Source organism: Bicyclus anynana, chromosome 27 (genome assembly GCF_947172395.1).
Source record: "Bicyclus anynana chromosome 27, ilBicAnyn1.1, whole genome shotgun sequence".
NCBI classification, from domain to species: domain Eukaryota; kingdom Metazoa; phylum Arthropoda; class Insecta; order Lepidoptera; family Nymphalidae; genus Bicyclus; species Bicyclus anynana.
The window spans coordinates 2,622,640-2,642,547 of NC_069109.1; the positions used below are offsets into that span (position 1 = coordinate 2,622,640).

At 36.9% G+C, this 19,908-nt stretch overlaps 2 protein-coding genes across 3 annotated transcripts; one reads left to right on the plus strand and one right to left on the minus strand.

Moving 5' to 3' along the window:
• Window positions 1–1,504: 1,504 nt before the first annotated feature.
• Window positions 1,505–7,233, minus strand: LOC112046950 (calmodulin-like protein 4). Its single transcript, XM_052890110.1, has 6 exons — window positions 7,111–7,233; window positions 7,001–7,031; window positions 6,302–6,415; window positions 5,480–5,571; window positions 3,800–3,907; window positions 1,505–3,134 (listed from the first exon to the last, which is right to left on the minus strand). Exons 1-6 carry the CDS (start codon window positions 7,111–7,113, stop codon window positions 3,033–3,035), a joined length of 450 nt encoding a protein of 149 aa, XP_052746070.1. The 5' UTR covers window positions 7,114–7,233; the 3' UTR covers window positions 1,505–3,032.
• A 995-nt stretch (window positions 7,234–8,228) lies between these two features.
• LOC112056655 (solute carrier family 25 member 44) lies at window positions 8,229–19,564 on the plus strand. 2 transcript variants are annotated; one of them, XM_052890175.1, is made up of 8 exons: window positions 8,229–8,412; window positions 10,126–10,699; window positions 11,557–11,708; window positions 13,254–13,343; window positions 14,938–15,066; window positions 16,119–16,302; window positions 18,289–18,416; window positions 19,351–19,564. In XM_052890175.1, the coding sequence occupies exons 2-8, from the start codon at window positions 10,501–10,503 to the stop codon at window positions 19,543–19,545; spliced, it is 1,077 nt and encodes a 358-aa protein (XP_052746135.1). In that variant the 5' UTR covers window positions 8,229–8,412; window positions 10,126–10,500; the 3' UTR covers window positions 19,546–19,564. The 2 variants fall into 2 exon arrangements, with proteins under 2 accessions (XP_052746135.1, XP_052746136.1); XM_052890176.1 differs by having other exon boundaries at window positions 10,132–10,699.
• The last annotated feature ends 344 nt before the right edge of the window (window positions 19,565–19,908 follow it).

Below are 19,908 nucleotides of genomic sequence, written 5' to 3' on the forward strand. Positions count from 1 at the left end.
AACATTACATAAATCCTAACCATAACAATATTAAATAAATCTTATATTTTTATTTATTAGCATAAATAGAATTAAAAGATTAATTTAATACTTTGGAGTATGTAAAGAAAATACATTGAAAAGTAATGCTAAAATCTTTAAATTTAATTATACTCACACAATTTATGATTTTTTCATTAGATATTATTTTTAATTGTACCAAGGTAATCTTGGATAATATTTAATCTATGTAATTATTATTTATTTAATGGCTCATATTTCATACTAATCATATTTCTGTGATATTTTTATTAATTTATGAGTGCCTAGTGGCAGTTTTTATACTGTGACGGCCGCGTAACGTAAACGCGAAATTCTAAGGAATTTAAATTAATTTAATTGAATTTAAATCTAGTGGCACTACATCACAACTGTTTCAATTCCTTAGAAATTCGCGTTTACGTTCACGCGATAGTCACAGTATGAAAACATTAAAACTGTTACTACGTACGTCATCAACCCATATTCGGCTCACTGCTGAGCTCGAGTCTCCTCTCAGAATGAGAGGGGTTAGGCCAATAGTCCACCACGCTGGCCCAATGCGGATTGGCAGACTTCACACACGCAGAGAATTAAGATAATTCTCTGGTATGCAGGTTTCTTCACGATGTTTTCCTTCACCGATTGAGACACGTGATATTTAATTTATTAAAATGCACACAACTGAAAAATTGGAGGTGCATGCCCCGACCGGATTCGAACCCACACCCTCCGGAATCAGAGGCAGAGGTCATATCCACTGGGCTATCACAGCTCTAAAACTGTTACTAGGCACACTGTAATACATTTAAAGAATTTCTTTAATCCAAAACATCACCAAATACTTTTTGTTATTGTTAAATAATTTCTGTAATATGTAATATTTCATAAAACATCATTTCTACAATCTTTCGAATAATTACTGTAATATACCAAAATATTTTTTTGTAATTTTTGTCAATAATTTCTGTAATATCTCAAAATATTTTTTGTGATTTTTCTCAATAATTTCTGTAATATCTCAAAATATCTTTTGCAATTTTTCTCAATAATTTCACAAAAATCTCAAAATATTTTTTGTGATTATTCTCACTAATTTATGTAATATCTCAAAATATCTTTTGCAATTTTTCTCAATAATTTCTGTAATATCTCAAAATATTTTTTGTGATTATTCTCACTAATTTATGTAATATCTCAAAATATCTTTTGCAATTTTTCTCAATAATTTCTGTAATATCTCAAAATATTTTTTGTGATTATTCTCACTAATTTATGTAATATCTCAAAATATCTTTAGCAATTTTTCTCAATAATTTCTGTAATATCTCAAAATATTTTTTGTGATTTTTCTCAATAATTTCTGTAATATCTTTAAATAATTTCTATAATCAAACAACTCGACGTTTTAGCGAAATGGACCACAACACTAGTGCCATATCATGTTACAGGATGTTTGTTATATTTGAAAAATAAAATAAAACGATTTTGATGATAAAATACATTTGTTTTATTTGATAAATTCACCACAATAATTCTTAATATCTATAAATATTTTAATAATAATCGCTACGGGTTTTTGTGTAGAAAAGGGGTTGTTTCAAAGTTCTCTGAAAACGCCATCTAGTGGTGGTTTAAAATACCAAGCAATGTTTCATTATGCCTGTAGATGGCACGCATCGCCCGATTACAGTTTTCGTAACGTATTCACTAATTTATTTCTCAAGTTTTAAGAAGTTTTACTTATATAATATAACACTTTGATATATTTTTTGTATATATAATTTTAAAAAAATATGTTTTTTTTTTATATTTAATATGATGTGATCTAGTCAATTCAAAAGTTACTGTAACTTTTGAATGGTATGGATGGTTATTTTTTTTTTCTACAAGGTATTACATAAAATGACCAACTTACAACTTTTAAAAATGATAAATGTCTGACATTTGTATGGAGGAATGTTTAGTTTTACTAGATATATCTGTATGAAGGATTGTTTATTTTAACTAATACATTTGTATGAAGGAATCTTTAGTTTCACTGACACACTTGTATGAAAACATGTTTAGTTTTACTAAATACATTTGTATGAGGGAATGTTAAGACGAACTTGAAACTACAGTATTAAGTCATATACAGGGTGCTCGGAAGTATTTTCCATAATTGTAGGAAAATTAATCAAAAATGTTCAAGGAACATGTGTTCTAAAATTAATATTTTCAGGGTAAATAATATCTCTTTTTTTTTTTATTCTTTACAAGTTAGCCCTTGACTACAATCTCACCTGATGGTAAGTGATGATGCAGTCTAAGATGGAAGCGGGCTAACTTGTCAGGAGGAGGATGAAAATCGACACCCCTTTTCGGTTTCTACACGATATCGTACCGGAACGCTAAATCGCTTGGCGGTACGTCTTATAGCCACGGCCGAAGCCTCCCACCAGCAAATTTCTTTTGTAAATAGATCTTAATATGTGTCCCTTATACGCATCCATAATTAAGATGTAGCCAAGTTTTATATATTTTAAAATGCAACAAAGGCGTTACATGGATAGTTGGAATTATTTTGTATGAAAAGTTAAAAACTATTTATTTTTTAGTAAAAAAAAAATAAAAGTGTGTGTCAGCTCCAACGCATGAATAGAGTGAACTCTTTCAGATCGACTGTATAAATAGTGATATTGTCCCACAGCATACACTATGTACGTCTCAATACTAACGCTTGAAAAGTGAAAGGTGCGCAACCGAGGAGCAGCAGGTCGCAGTGTGTGCACGGTGAAAGGTGCGCAGAATAGGTTGCGCACAAAAACGTAACGCTGTCATTCGAATTTTACTCGAATTTACATCGAATTTTACTGCCCATATTTTTTTCATACAGGGGGCAATAAATGAAAAATCGATTCTTAAAGAATAAACTCCAAAAATATTAGTTATGCAGTTCGCCTCCTATAAGTGGACTTGTCAACACCTAGACGTTATGGCAAATACTCCCGAGCACCCTGTATAATGAATATTTAGTAATAATCAGGGACGGGCGCGCAGGCTATTTTGACGAAGTCTTCGTAGCGGACTATGCCGTTGTTTGAGACGTTCGCTTCACGGAATATGTTGTCAACCTGAAACGAAAACAATATTATTCATTATTAGAGCAGTTTTTATTTTTTTTTATTACCAACTTTAAAAAAAGAGGATGTTCTCAATTTGACGCGTATGTTTTACTCTTTTTTTTTTTATTCTTTACAAGTTAGCCCTTGACTACAATCTCACCTGATGGTAAGTGATGATGTAATCTAAGATGGAAGCGGGCTAACTTGTTAGGAGGAGGATGAAAATCCACACTCCTTTCAGTTTCTACACGACATCGTACCGGAACGTTAAATCGCTTGGCGGTACGTCTTTGTCGGTAGGGTGGTAACTAGCCACGGCCGAAGCCTCCCACCAGCTAGACCTGGACCAATTAAGAAAACCTCAATCGGCCCAGCCGGGGATCGAACCCAGGACCTCCGTCATTAAATTCACCGCGCATACCACTGCGCCACGGAGGCCGTCAAAAAAAACTCATTATAAATGTATTACTTATTATAAAACAAGAGTGAATAGGCACCTTCTAGGCAAGCGTGTCCCATCTTAGACTGTATCTACACTTACCATCAAGTTAGGTCATGGTCAAACGCGAGCCTATCTGCATTAAAAAAAAAAATCACTACATAGCAATCCATACATCATCACTAAGTATAATATGGGATAGCTAATCAAAATGCCATGGAAATCAGCAATTCACCTCGCGCGGCGATAGGCCTTCGCCCCAGTTCTGCAGAAGGTTCCGCAGCTGCTTGGCGGGGATTACGCCCCTCTTGTCATTATCGCCTGCTTTGAACGCGTTCACCACCTGTAACAAAATATAAAATTATCGCAGAGGAGGGGAATGTTAATAAATTGTCAAGTAATTCTTAACCCTACATCCATTGGTCACAAGTCCGGGACTCTGCTCAGAGTTTCTCAGCTCATTATATATATGGATTGCTAAGATATTCATCTAAAAGATATTAGCAGTGTTATAGAAGAGAGGTGGAATTTCCATTTCTTCCAGATAAAATATAGCTAGTAACTAGCTGATAATGTAGATTACGAGAGACGAATATCTTAGCATTCCATGAATTAACCGTGCGGGTGCCGGATCGCGTGGTAGAGAGAAGAACTCTGAGCAGAGTCTCGGACTTGTGACTACAGGATGTAGGGTTAAGGAATTCCTTGACGATCGATCAACACTCCCCTTCTCTGCTCGTGTTGCCATTACCATACCATTACCGAAAAAAATCAGTTTAGTAGTTTAGATTACTCACATTAAATTATCATAATTCACATAAAATCTATATATATGTATAAAAGAAAGTCGGGTTTGTTACAACACCTTTAACTCGAGATCTGCTGGACCGATTTTCATAGGGTAGGGGTAAGATAGGGGTAGGGTAGGGTAGGGGTAGGAGTAGGGTAGTGTAGGGTAGGGTTAGGGAAGAAGTGCACATAAGTCAAAGCTAAGCTTGACCGGGTCCGCTAGTTTATGAATATAATTTTAATCAAATAAATGGGTTATCCAAAATTTTTTAAAATAATTTTACAATATTGAAATTAGCAAATTCATAACAAACATACACTTCAGGTTTATAATATTAATATACATATAGTATTGATTCATTGTTTGTAGAAGCTAGAAGATTTTATTGTTGAAAATTTATGAATTTCAAAATTTTCATGTTTTAAACCATACAAGACCGATTAAAATGGCAACACCTGGAGGCCTTCACCGTAAAGGGTTCTTCTTTTAAATAAAAGGAAAAAATGAAACTTTTAATATTATAACTTACTTAAATTAAACAAGAAATTCAAATACCTAACACCTGATTAATAGGGATGATGACAGTTTTTTAAATTGTATATAAATTAAGAGTTTGCTAATAGTAAAGCAATTTTGTAAAAGGAACAGGGTATCTGCGATCATTACTTTCGGAGCTACAGGGATTTAAAGGGTCAGATTTGCGGCGCTGCCGCGGATCCCTGAAAAACGCCCCATACAAAATGGCACGAACTAATAACGTCGTAGGCAATGTACTTAATGATCGTTAGATTTGTATGGGCGTTCAAACAAAATTACTAATATCTTTGTTACTTGTGCGTTTATATTTATAGTTCAAATATTAAAAAATGTCACATTTAATGTAAGGAAGCTAAAACTGTATGAATTTTCATCTAATTACGACAAAAGATTTTTAATTTCATTTATTTTGCAAATATCCAGTCAATCTTTGCTTTTTATGTATAAATTAGTTAACATTGATCTTATTTACCCGAATGTATCATAAAAATCAATATATTCAAACCTAGTCATCATCCCCATTGTAAACTGTTAATAAGAAGAAATAAAAGGCTTTTTATTTTATTTATTTGTTTAAACCATACTTACTTCATGGGGTAAGTTTTCAGCACGTGAGTGAATGTGCATGACCTCGAGGAAGTCGGCGAATGACATCTTACCTCCTTTGCCTTTGAGGTAACCTGAAAGAATCATATCAATGCTTTATGGTGCGTATTTAGTAGTTACTTACCTCATGCATTGAAATATGCGAAAAAAAAATTATAAAGGAGTGAAATAAGCTATATAAATAACACATTTATAAGTTGGGACCTATTAAAAAATGTAGACAAAAATCATTCTATTCAATATAATAGGTCAAAACTGTTTTCTCATTTCTTTTTACACTTCTGGACTGAACTTGTTTTTTTTTCTTTTCATTTATGCAGTCGGGTTTTCTTATTTGTTTAATTCATTTATTTATTTCACACTTTTTAGTTAAGATATATGGTGAATGTAGGATTTATTTGTTACGTTTGTTACATGTTACAAAGTACGATAATGGGCGAATCCGACTCGCACTTGTCCGATTTTTATAATCAATATAAAATTTAGTCTATTTTAGGTATTCTAAAACTTCACTTCATAAACCTCGCACCCATAGTCATCCGCCTCGTGTATTTTATTAAACAAATAAATAACGTTTTTCTAATTGTAGTTTTTTTTAAACATGACCATGATATACCGTTTTGAAATCCTCTCAAAAAGCCCTTGAATTTGATACCCATTTTGCAATATTTTTTTTTCACCTCGAGTCTATAGCATCTCACAGTCGTCTTGTTCGTATTTTTTAAATTTCATCAATTTAGATAGATCTAGATCTCAGATAGAGGAAAGATAAAAAGAAAAACTATCATACACAAAAAATCAGACCTGTCAACTCCTGTATAGTGGGACTCATGCCGAGAGATCTCATGACCACCGTCAGCTCGTCCAGGGACGTGATCTGACCGGACCTTGCAAACAGGTAGAAGCATTCTCTGAACTCTGAAATAAGTACAATTCTTTTTTATTGCTTTATTGACTTTACATAAGGGAGACAAATATCTTAGCATTCCATGGATTCACCATGCGGGTGCCGGGTCTTTCGCGTGGTAGAGTCCTTAACTTGTGACTACAGGATGTAGGTTTAAGGAATTCTTTGACGATTGATCAACACTCCCCGTTCTCTGCATGTATTGTTCTCCCTGCCTAGCCAAATTTGGTCAGATTATAAGAGCAGCTTTGGATACTCCTTCTAATGTAGAACTAGCGGCACTTCTAGAGAGGCCAAGGTCTTTAAGCAAGTTATAGAGACTTTGCTGGTAATTCTCTTGCACCTTCTTCTACAGCGTACAGACTACATAGACTACAGATCGCAGCCCACTTATAGATGTGAGATTCTGACTGAATACCGAAAAGTAGGGCAAATAACAGTATCAAATAAATTTGTTATTTCAACAGTTTTACCATACCTGTTTGTAATATTAATTTATAAGGCGCACTAGAAAGATTAATCTAATCTAAAACACTACAAATTGTTCTTGAATACTTTGCAATTATAACTTAAAAATAGATAAGAAAACTTCGTACCGTCTATGTCTTGCTCTTTGAAATAACGTGCCTGGAACACATGAAATTTTATTTGTATCATAAAAAATAAATATTAGAAATAATCTGCATTACAAAACAAAGTTTATTACCATTTTAGTGTAAGAAAATCTGAAAATAAATAAATAAAAGCTTTGAAGAAATTGGAATTTGGAATCAAAACAACGACACCACAGATAACAGATTGAAGAATATTGAACAAAGAGTAGAGTAAGTATATGATATTGAATATAGACCACAGATCACTATAGACTATAGACATTTGAGATAAAGTATTTTTTTTTCTGTAGGGAAATGGCAAAGGTATTACACCGTACAGCCATGTCTTCTGTTGAGTCTAGTCATGACATAGAGAAATTAGAAAATGGAGATGCATCGCACTCAAATTCACAAACAAAATTGTCTGACGTTTTTTGACGGGGACCAGGTAATCTCACACATCGAAAAAATTTAACACCATAAAAAAATATTATGTCCATACCCTACACACAACTATAAATTTGATTCGCAATACACACACGTGAAATTTTTACACAGTCTAACAAACACATCGCTTAGACTATCCACAGATTAATTTAATTACATTAATTCCTTTATCCAAAGGTTGTCTGGTAGATATTGCTATAAGCAATAAGACCGCCTTTGCACATACTTGTTTTCTATGTTTTCCTTTGTTATTGTTTTTGTTTTATTTTGTGCAATAAAGTATAAATAAATAAATAAAAAAATAAATTAAATACATAGAATAATCGATTACTGGTTGATTTTTGGCTGTTCCGTCAAAATAATCGATTCTTTTTAGAAATTGTTTTTATTACAAATTTGATTAAATTAAGGTATAAATACTTTCAAATTAAATGTTACTCCATCTTTTACTAAACTACAAGTTTTTGGCCGTTTTTTATGCTATTCAACTACACAAACCGGCATTTTTAGGGAGCTCTTTACACGACAAAAACGATTACAACAATGAAACATCTTCTATAGCAACAGTCTTTATAAACGCGTTAGATCATAGATTTTTGATCTTTGCCAGAGGGGTAACGGTTAGCGAGGCAGGTCCTGTTATTGATGGTCTAAGAGTCATGAAGACAAGGGAATAAAACGTATGAAATCCTCTGAGAGTTCAATCTACGTTTTGACAATTCCATTATGTCACTGCCAAATGATACTTACGTAAATCATCTGTGGTCAAATGCCAATCAGCTGACTGACGTCTGACGTAATGACGTACGTCGTACTAAAGCAATAAATCGAAGGCCTTCAGTTTTCACGGATAAATTACTAAAATCGTGTAAATTATTACATAAAACATCTTTCAAGGCGTGCTTTTCAACAATTGCATGATTTATATACGTATTGACATCTATAATGGACATTGACGAGTGCAAAAGGTAAGACTATACCGACTTGACTATATTCCATAGAAATGTTTATAATTTGTTACATTGTAAGTTGTAAATCAATTGTTATAGCTATAGTGTGTCTAATTTATTGATCTTAAGGCTTTTATCTAAGTAGGAAGTACTGGTTTTACGTAATTGAAGCAGTTTTGTTGGTTAAAAAATTATCATTGTATAAACATTAATCTTCTAAGAATAAAACCAAGGGCCTTGCCCTTGTGCAATATTTAATTAATGTTGAAGTTTCTTAATTTTGCTGATTGAGTCTTGCAGTTGTTACATTTAGCTTCGTTTTGTTATGTCCAGAGTTTGATTCTCAGGAAGTGTTTGAATAAAATTTTATCTGTCACAAGATTAGTTTATGATTGATGAATAAATCAGTTTTATTTATAACTTCCTTGTTGGTTCAGTGGTTCGCCTATGTGCCTTTGTCTCTTGGGGTGGTGGGTTTGAGTCCCAGTTCAGGTTATAATCGCTTTGCTTCTAAGAAACTCAGTAGATTTTATACTAATAGATATTTTAAGTGCCTACTAAATAAGAGGGTGTAGGTTTGAATCTGGTCCGGGGAATGCACCTCCAACTTTTCAGTTATGTGCATTTTAATAAATTAAATATCATGTGTCTCAAACGATGACAGTTAAACATTATGAGAATTCTACATCTACATACCTGAGATTTTCTTCATTCTCTGCATATGTAAAGTCTAATCCACATTGGGCCAGCGTGGTGGACTATTTTGGCCTAACCCCTCTCACTCAGAGAGGAGCTCAGAAGTGAGGCGAATATGGGTTGATAATGATAATGATAATGATAATGATGATGAAAGTCAGGATAAACCAAGTACCTCTGCATCAGTGTCTACTGAGGCACTGGACTACGAAGTTTAAGAATTTTAACTTTAATTTGAAAATTTCTTAAAAGAAGAAAATGCTCAATATATCATAGCTCAACCCAGGAATCATGTCAGGAAGCCACATCTGGCAACCCCTGGTTCAACAAAGTAGTTTAAGCATACCCTGGTTCTACAAAGCAGTTTAAGCATCCCCTGGTTCAACAAAGCAGTTTTAGCATCCCCTGGTTCAACAAAGCAGTTTAAGCATCCCCTGGTTCAACAAAGCAGATTAAGCATCCCCTGGTTCAACAAAGCAGTTTAAGCATCACCTGGTTCAACAAAGCATTTGAGCATCCCCTGGTTCAACAAAGCAGTTTAAGCATCCCCTGGTTCAACAAAGCAGTTTAAGCATCCCCTGGTTCAACACAGCAGTTTAAGCATCCCCTGGTTCAACAAAGCAGTTTAAGCATCCCCTGGTTCAACAAAGCAGTTTAAGCATCCCCTGGTTCAACAAAGCAGTTTAAGCATCCCCTGGTTCAACAAAGCATTTGAGCATCCCCTGGTTCAACAAAGCAGTTTAAGCATCCCCTGGTTCAACAAAGCTGTTTAAGCATCCCCTGGTTCAACAAAGCAGTTTAAGCATCCCCTGGTTCAACAAAGCAGTTTAAGCATCACCTGGTTCAACAAAGCAGTTTAAGCATCCCCTGGTTCAACAAAGCAGTTTAAGCATCCCCTGGTTCAACAAAGCAGTTTAAGCATCCCCTGGTTCAACAAAGCAGTTTAAGCATCCCCTGGTTCAACAAAGCAGTTTAGGCATCCCCTGGTTCAACAAAGCAGTTTAACCATCATAGTTTTAACCAATTTTTTTTTAGTTACAGATTTACATTGTGACGTAACCGAAGCCATGGAAGAATTGGAGTCCATTTACATAACTTGTAATATATATTTGACGTTGAAATTGTCAAAAATTACCTAGACTGTCAAACAGTCTTCTAGTCTAACAACAGTAACTGTTAAATAGAGAATATTATTTTATTATAATTTAAATCTGTTTACAAATCAAATTAAATTATCGTTATTAATTATAATTCCATTTATATTGTATTTAATGCAATAAAAAATTAGAACTATTTATTATTAAACAATACAATGTTAGATTTCAAATCAGTATATTAACCAAAGACATATAAGTGAAAATAGTTACAAAATAGTATAACTTAGACACAGACAATATAGAATAGAGTTAGATGCTTCTGAACGTATGGAACATCCTAAGAGAGAAAGAGATAGAGCGAGATAGTGAGCGAGACAAGAAAGGGGATTCTAAAGAAGCGATGGCCGCCACAATGGTAGAGACCCCTCCTCCACAGCTTATAACAACCATAGAATGGAGTATGATGGACAAGAGTAAATTCTTCCCGCTTTATACGTTGAGTAGTTTTACAGGTAATGGATTTCAAAGCTAATATATTTTTTCAGCTATTAAACCTTTTTTTTAAACCATATTCATTTGAGTGCACAAGCAACTGGTGCAAATAACTGGCCGTTGCTAGTTACCACCATACCAGCAAAGATGTACAGCCAAGTGATTTAGCGGTTAGGTAAAATGTCGTGTATAAACAAGGGGTGTGGATTTTCATACTACTCCTAACAAGTTAGCCCGCTTCCATCTTAGACTGCATCATTACTTACCATCAGGTGAGATTGTAGTCATGATTGAAGTTGGTTGATATATTTTTTTATCATTGTGAAAAATTGAATTTAAACAATTTACGATAAACAATAATTACAACACAAAACATCAGAAACATGTAACATGCGGATGTCGCTATGCGCAGGTCACATATAAAATGTAGACGCGTGAGGCGACTACGGTTGACAGGCAGGCGCGTGGAAGGTGATGCCCTGCAGCCGCGCCCCTGCGTAACCGCTACCTAATCTTGTTTTGTAAAGCGAAACTCGAAACTTCGAAACGGCATAAAATTTGCACACTATTATAGTTGTATTTTTGGAGTTTACTCCATAAGAATCGATTTTCATATGCACATAGCCCCTGTGTGAACAAAAAAAAATGAGCAGTAAAATTCGATGAACGAATACGTTTTTTGTGCGCAACCTATTCTGCGCACCTTTCACCTAGCGCTGCCAATTGCTCCTCCTCGGTTGCGCACCTTTCACTTTTTAGGCGTAGGTATTGAGACGTACATTGTGTATGCTGTGGGACAACATACACTATTTAGACAGTCGATCTGGAAGAGTAAACTCCATTCGTTCGTCGGAGCTGACACACACTTTTTTTTCAGTACGCTGTGCATTATATCCTCTGACACTAATAAAGACGCAGATACAAATACAAAGAAAGAAGGAGGCCTACAAAGGCGTGTCGGATGCTATCACAAAGATCTATGCTAACGAAGGAGTGGGCGGACTGTATCGAGGATTTTGGCTGTCTAGTGTAAGTACTAAGTTATGACGTCATAACGTCGATGAAAGTTGGGTGCACGCACGAAAAACCATAAGCCATTATCCTTCAGGGTTATTATGTAACTCGGTGTACCACTCAAACAATCAGTCACTACATCGTTTTTCATCGTATTTTCGTTTTTGAAATCATCTAATCTAACATTGTGTTTTCAAAGAAATGACATAATTTTCATCATTTTACGTAATGGAACATGTCGTGGTAAAAAAAACTAGTATTTACGTAATTCCATTGAAATCATCATGTTCGTAGATCGTATGAGACGAACATCTTAGCATTCCATAGATTCACCGTGCGGGTTCTGGGTCCATCGCGTGGTAGAGAAGCGAGCAGAGTCCCGAACTTGTGACTATAGGATGTAGGGTTAAGGAATTCCTTGACGATCGATCAACATTCCCCTTCTCTGCTCGTGTTGAGCATCATGTTCGTAAATCGTAGAAACTAATAATAGTAGATTGTTATACCCATTATATACGAGGTATTTTTAGGGCCCGAGACGAAGGCGAGGGCCGCCTAAATAGAAAACGAGTTTATAATGGGTTTAGCCGCACGTGTTACACTCTGCTTTTCACTACGATTGCGAGAAAATAAAATAGTTTAGTACAATATTCAATGATTTATTTTATTTGAAAATTAAAATGTAGGTACAAAATGCTACAACTTTGAATGTTTCGGGGAAATGCTTTTACCCGGTAATTTAATTTCCGACTACAGAGAAGTTGAATAATGAATATGAGGGGTAAACATGTTAGATAATTGTTTAAAAAACACCATGCGGAAGTTGGTAAGTAAGAATGCACTTGTTGTTCTTTTCTCCACTTATTAATTTTTTCGTAAGTAGGTGTTTAATTTGTAAGTCTTTTTTGATCCATCTCCAAATTAGGGTCACCATTCTCACTAGATGAAGACAATAATTAATGTTGCGAAACATGTAAATTACGTTCACAAATTCACAATGAATTTATTTAAAATTATCAAGTAATTCACGACACTGTTTTTAAATTCTCGCTCTTTAATTTTATTTTCTTTATTAATATAATTTTTTCCCATAAAGAAAAGGCAAAGGTGCACCCTTGTCTTCAAATCTCGCTCTATATTCGCAACTCAATAAAAATCAAATAAAAAAAAATAACCGCATTCCACAGACAAGAACGCTGCATTTTATTCCAATTCCAAGTTTTATTTTTATCAAACAGTCAGGACCTTACCTCTAGCTCAATCGCTCGACGCGCGGAGCCATATAACCTCCTTCGATATAAAGTAGGCTAGTACTTGGCTAGTACTCGTAACAGACAATAATTAAAAAAACAAAATTACTTTAGCCCCTAGAGGCTAATATGCTTGTTTAGCCCCGCTGTGGAGTGGTAATATGACAATATTTTTGAGCAAGAGTAGTGAAAAATCTTTTTAACGTAACAGTAATTTTCTTTCAGCCCCTGTCCATTCGTAGCGCGCTGAGAGAGGAGCTAAGGGGTGGGGATTTATTTATTTTATTAAAATTGTTGTTTTTTGTAACAGTTTCAGATAATATCGGGCGTGTTCTACATATCTACCTACGAAGGCGTCAGGCACGAGCTTGGGAAGTACGAAGTCAGTCCACGAATGAAGGTACTTTCATATTTAACACTAAGCAAAATAGAGGGTAGTTTTAAAGAGAACATGAAGAGTAAGCTAAGAGTGAGAGTGATAGCCCAGTGGATATGACCTCTGCCTCCGATTCCGGAGGGTGTGGGTTCGAATCTGATCGAGGGCTTACACCTCAAACTTTTTTAGTTGTGTGCATTTTAAGAAATTAAATATCACGTGTCTCAAACGGTGAAGGAAAACATCGTGAGGAAACCTGCATACCAGAGAATTTTCATAATTCTCTGCGTGTGTCAAGTCCGCCAATCCGCATTGGGCCAGCGTGGTGGACTATTGGCCTAACCCCTCTCATTCTGAGAGGAGACTCGAGCTCAGCAGTGAGCCGAATATGGATTGATAAATTGATAATGATGTGAAGGAGAACAGTCTTGGTTTCGATTGCAGATACTTTGTTACTTCTACAAAATTGCTTTACTGTTAGCATACTCTTCATTTATATACAACTAGCGGACGCCCGCGACTTCGTCCGCGTGGAATTCAGTTTTTCACAAATCCCACGGGAACCATGGATTTTTCCAGGATGAAGAGTAGCCTATGTGTTAATCCAGAGTGAAATCTATTTCCATTCCAAATTTCAGCCAAATCGCTTCAGTAGCCGCAGCGTAAAGGAGAAACAAACATACATACAAACTTTCGCCTTTATAATATTAGTGTGATACCCGTGCGAAGCCGAAGCAGGCCGCTATGTTTTTATATACAACGTTCAGTTTTTTTTTGTGTATTTAGTATCAGCATTGCACCCGTGCGAAGCCGGGGCGGGTCGCTAGTTATATATATAAACCTTCCTCTTCAATCCCTCTATCTATTAAAAAAACCGCATCAAAATCCGTTGCGTAGTTTTAAACATCGATATAAATCGTTAGATGGGTCCCTCCATACTAAAAAACGCACAATTTTATGTCTTTACCCAAAGATGTGCACGCACATCTTATCTTAGTACGTAACAAGCGCATGCTGTGAGTGGATGTGGACTTGAAAAAATATTTTAATCCCTTAATTATGCCTTCGTGTTCATTTTGGAAGTGTAAAAACACAAACAAAAACATGAATAAAGAATAATGTGTTACGAGTGATGACAATCAATGTGCGAAACCAATGACAATTCCGCGACGATTTGAGGCCCATCTAACGATCTATGATCGATGGTTTTAAAGATTTAAGCATACATGGGGATATAGGGACAGAAAAATCTACTATGTAGTGATTTAATAAACTGTCATCCTGTCATTAGGATGTAAATTATTTGTATGTATGTGTATTACTAATACTAGGGTTATTTTTGTTTTACGTCACCTGCTGATGTCCTTAAGTTTTCCTAAACGCCGCCTTTTGTATGCTGATCTCTTCCTAATTTGTTTTTATTTCACTTGTTTTTGTCTTTGTGGTGTGCAAATAAAGTATATCTATCTATCCTGCCTAATGTGGACCTTACGACCCTAATAATAAGGTACTCCGTGATAATAGCTTGGCAAATTCGTTCTTAACACTCCCGATGGTCCGCGGGAGGGGGGTAGCGATGACAGATAAACCCACGACTGATGATTTTTTATATTTCCAGTCGTTTATAGGCGGCGGGTGCGCGTCGATAGTGGGGCAGACGGTCATTGTACCCTTCGATGTGCTGAGTCAGCATCTGATGGTGCTCGGCCTTGTCAAAGGGTCCAGCAGTTGCGGCACTAAAACTATTGTAAGTATTACTATATTGCTTTTTTATGCCAGTTAAGTAAAGAATTTATTTTCTTTTCAGTTGTGTGAATTTTAAGAAATTAAATATCACGTGTCTCAAACGGTGAAGGAAAACATCGTGAGGAAACCTACATACCAGAGAGTTTTCTTAATTATCTGCGTGTGTGAAGTCTTCCAATCTGCATTGGGCCAGCGTGGTGGACTATTGCCCTAACTTAGGCCCTAACCACTCTCATTCTGAGAGGAGACTCGAGCTCAACATTGAGCTAAATATGAATCTAAATGAGAGAAACATTTATGTTGTGAAAATTAAATGAAAAAGGGGTGAAATAGAGGTTGAAAGGGGGGGGTCTCCGTTCATGTCTCAAGTTGTATTTGTAAAAATTTTCATGTGATGATGATGATGATATCATGATCTTTAACCCTAACACGTTAATAAACGTGTTAGGGTTAAAGATTGGAGTTATACTTTTGTAAAATTAGGCGAACTATTTGTAATACGGGTATATGTAGAAAACATGCGAAAATGTAAATAGAGGTTAAAAGTTTACATCGATTTTCTCGAAGTCTTTCGAGAAGTCTTGAGAGCCTTGAAGTGTTGTAGTTTGATTATGATGAGTAGTTCACGGCCGTGATAGCCCAGTGGATATGACCTCTGCCTCCGATTCCGGAGGGCGTAGGTTCGAATCCGGTCCGGGGCATGCACCTCCAACTTTTCAGTTGTGTGCATTTTAAGAAATTAAATATCACGTGTCTCAAACGGTGAAGGAAAACATCGTGAGGAAACCTGCACACCAGAGAATTTTCTTAATTCTCTGCGTGTGTGAAGTCTGCCAATCCGCATTGGGCCAGCGTGGTGGAGTATTGGCCTAACCCCTCTCATTCTGAAAGGAGACTCGAACTCAGCAGTGAGCTGAATATGGGTTGATAATGACGATGTTCTTCTTGTGTTATAATTATTTTATCTAATAAACTTTATTTTATCTTATAGTTTATACCATACCAAACCATAAGTTTAGGAAAATACTGACCTAAAGGGCTGTTGTTGTTCAGGTGATGAACCCGCTGGGGCTGGACCTGGCGAAGCGTCGCTCGCGCGCCGCGTTAGCTCGTGAGGTGGCGGCGCGCGTGTACCGGCTGCACGGCGCGCGCGGCTACTACCGCGGGTACGCCGCCTCGCTCGCGGCCTACGTGCCCAACTCCGCGCTATGGTGGGCGCTCTACACCGCTTACCAAGGTACAGCTCAGCTGGTGAACCCGCTAGGGATGTACCTGACGAAGACAATGGGGACAGGCAAAGGTCGTTGACCATACAACCTGAGTTACGACAATGGGGACAGGCAAAGATCGTTGACCATACAACCTGAGTTACGACAATGGGGACAGGTAAAGATCGTTGACCATACAACCTGAGTTACGACAATGGGGACAGGCAAAGATCGTTGACCATACAACCTGAGTTACGACAATGGGGACAGGCAAAGATCGTTGACCATACAACCTGAGTAACGACAATGGGGACAGGCAAAGATCGTTGACCATACAACCTGAGTTTTAAGTCATTTTTTGAAAAATTATGATTGATTTGTTTGTTTTCTTGTGTGTTATGCTTGTTGGTAACAGAAAAAAATAATACAGCTAGACATTTTTTGAAGACTTATGATTGGTTTATTTGTTCGTTTTCTCTTGTTTATTAAGCTTGTTGGTAACAGAAAATAATGCAGCTTCAAATGTTACTTCGCCGGTTTAATACACCGGCGAACTTTTTGAGTAAGAAGAGTGATAATAAAAAAAGATTTTCTCTTTAAGAAACATATTTTTTTTTTCTTTTATCAAGCCAATTATTTAACCAGATCCTTATTTAATTTCATTTCATTTATTTTGGTAATTGTGACTGTTTGAATTTCTTTAATTTTTTCACCATGTATAATATTTGCACACTATTAATTTAGTTGAATGTTGTAAAAAACAAACAAACAAAAGGCGGCCTTATCGCTACGTAGCGATTTCTTCCAGGCAACCTTGGGTGTAGGAAAATGCAAAAACACGAGTGTGCAAGTTGTATAAATAAAATAAAATACATACAATCAAATAATTACACAATTTCTTGTTTATTAAGCTTGTTGGTAACAGAAAATAATACAGCTTCAAATGTTACTTCGCCTTATCATACACCGGCGAAGAGTGATAATAAAAAGGGTTTTTACTTCAAGAAACATACTTTTATTAAGCCAATTATTTAAGTAGATACTTATTTATAGAGATGCGCCGAGTAACACTTTTGCCGAGTAACGAGTACCGAGTTTTACTCGGTTAAATTTTTTTTCAACCGAGTACTTGGCCGAGTAACTCGGTTCAATCAAATTCCGATTTCGCGCGCGTAAACAAGTATTAATTCAATTCAAAATTGTTTTTTTCAAGTAGGCTTAGTTTACAAACACTTTTGAAACGTCAAGTTTGGCTATTCGTAGTGACTCTACCACTAGCTCAGAAGGCGCAGTCTCCTGTTAAGAAGAGCGACGGGAAATTCAACAGTTGCTCTTTTAAATCTTCCATTTTAATTTATTTGAGATTTTCAAAGATTTCCTAAATTACTGATAAATACTTTTTGATTAACACTGTTGATTTAATTATATGTACCTAAATAATGCTTTTCTTAAACAAGGTATACTCGGCATTCACCGACCGAGTTACTCGGCCGAGTACGAGTATCAAAAAATCCGCCGAGTACGCCGAGTACCGAGTATCAACCGAGTACTCGGCCCATCTCTACTTATTTATACATCATATTATCATCTCCATATACTTTTATATGTGGGTATAACTGGGTTACCTTGGGCAGATACGTGATAGCCCAGTAAATATGACCTCTGCCTCCGATTGGGTTCGAATCCGGTCCGGGGCATGCACCTCCAACTTTTCAGTTGTGTACATTTTAAGAAATTAAATATCACGTGTCTCAAACGGTGAAGGAAAACATCGTGAGGAAACCAGCATACCAGAGAATTTTCTTGGATTTCTGCGTGTGTGAAGTCTGCCAATCCGCATTGGGCCAGCGTGGTGGACTATTGGCCTAACCCCTCTCATTCTGAGAAGAGACTAGAGCTCAGCAGTGAGCCGAATATGGGTTGATAACGATACCTGGGTTCCCGGGGTAGATGAATGGGCCGGTGGGCATTCCTCTTACCTTTAAATAATCTTTTACGCTATATCACTCTCACAGATGAGCTGCTGAGGATATCGCCCTCGTGGGTTTCGCACCTATTGATCCAGTGCGTGGCGGGCACACTCGGCGGGTTCACCACCACCATCCTCACCAATCCGCTGGACATCGTCCGCGCCAGGCTACAGGTAACATTGTTATTACTCGTGCTCCTACCATAACATAATATGGCATAACGTTAACCTGTACCACAAAATAAACCATCATTTTGTGGTAGAGGAAACACCTCGAGCAGGTCCCAGGACTTGTGACTTTGGGTGTAGGTTTAAAAGATCCTTTTAGAATGCATAAACGACTCCCCTATCCGACATGTACTCTATTTTTTTTTATTCTTTACAAGTCAGCCCTTGACTAAAATCTCACCTGATGGTAAGTGATGATGCAGTCTAAGATGGAAGCGGGCTAACTTGTTAGGAGGAGGATGAAAATCCACACCCCTTTCGGTTTCTACACGGCATCGTACCGAAACGCTAAATCGCTTGGTCTTTGTCGGTAGGGTGGTAACTAGCCACGGCCGAAGCCTCCCACCAGCCACTCTATGCCCACACTAAACAGTTTATGGTCAATTCCAACACAAAATATTATAGCTCAAAATTACTAACGCCACTAGCAGCGTGACGGTGTTTACGCTGCCTAACAAACAAATTAATACCTCTTCTTTATATACTGGTCCTTCTATAATCAGTCTGGGTTCCATATAGGTCTAGCGGACGCCCGCGACTTCGTCCACGTGGAATTTCGTTTTCACAAATCGGATGAAAAGTAGCCTATGTGTTAATCCAGAGTAAAATCTATTTCCATTACAAATTTCAGCCAAATCGCTTCAGTAAACATACTTACACACTTACACACAAACTTTCGCCTTTACAATATTAGTAGGATTAGTAATTTTTTTTTTTTATTTTCGGGATTTTAGCACAAACGTTCATCTATTGGGGTCCGGTCCGTCTTTTGATGCCACTACCCTACTTACCTAATCTCGAGGAACTTGTAACATTGGGGTAATCCAAATTCTATCCATTCTTATAGGAAAAGTTGATAATTACTCATGTCTTCTCTCAGGTGGAAGGCGTCGGGTCAATGCGACAAGTATTCAAAGAGTTGTGGCGCGAAGAAGGCTTAATAGGCTTATACGCGAAGGGTCTCTCAGCGCGGCTGGTGCAGTCAGCCTGCTTCTCCTTCTGCATCATCCTGGGCTACGAGAGCATCAAGCGGGTCAGCGTCAGCGACGAGTACCGGGCCAGGGTGCGCTGGTGAATACACGGTTGCACTCTAAGCGGGCGGTTTCATTTCATTTTTCCCGACATTAGTTCCTGTTTGCGAACTAGATGGCGCTACTGGTATATTGGCCCGCACTGATGAGATTACTTTGGTGAATGATATAAGGTGCTCTAATTTAAGGTCCGCCAATAGTCCGCCAATAGTCCGCCAATAGTCCGCCAATAGTCCGCCAATAGTCCGCCAATAGTCCGCTAATAGTCCGCTAATAGTCCGCCAATAGTCCGCCAATAGTCCGCCAATAGTCCGCCAATAGTCCAAAGTGGCTTAATCCTTAATGTACTGTCCGGCAAGAAAGGAACTCGGTCGGCCATAGCTAAATAGTATCTAGAGGAGGCCCTG

Coding starts and splice junctions, on each gene's coding strand:
- LOC112046950 (XM_052890110.1), bottom strand. Junction 6,416..7,000: donor CAAAGAGCAAGACATAGACG/GTACGAAGTTTT, acceptor TACTTATTTCAG/AGTTCAGAGAATGCTTCTAC. Junction 3,135..3,799: donor AAGGCCTATCGCCGCGCGAG/GTGAATTGCTGA, acceptor TTTTCGTTTCAG/GTTGACAACATATTCCGTGA.
- LOC112056655 (XM_052890175.1), top strand. CDS start 10,501: ATGCTTCTGAACGTATGGAACATCCTAAGAGAGAAAGAGATAGAGCGA. Junction 11,709..13,253: donor GAGGATTTTGGCTGTCTAGT/GTAAGTACTAAG, acceptor TTTTTGTAACAG/TTTCAGATAATATCGGGCGT. Junction 15,067..16,118: donor GTTGCGGCACTAAAACTATT/GTAAGTATTACT, acceptor GTTGTTGTTCAG/GTGATGAACCCGCTGGGGCT.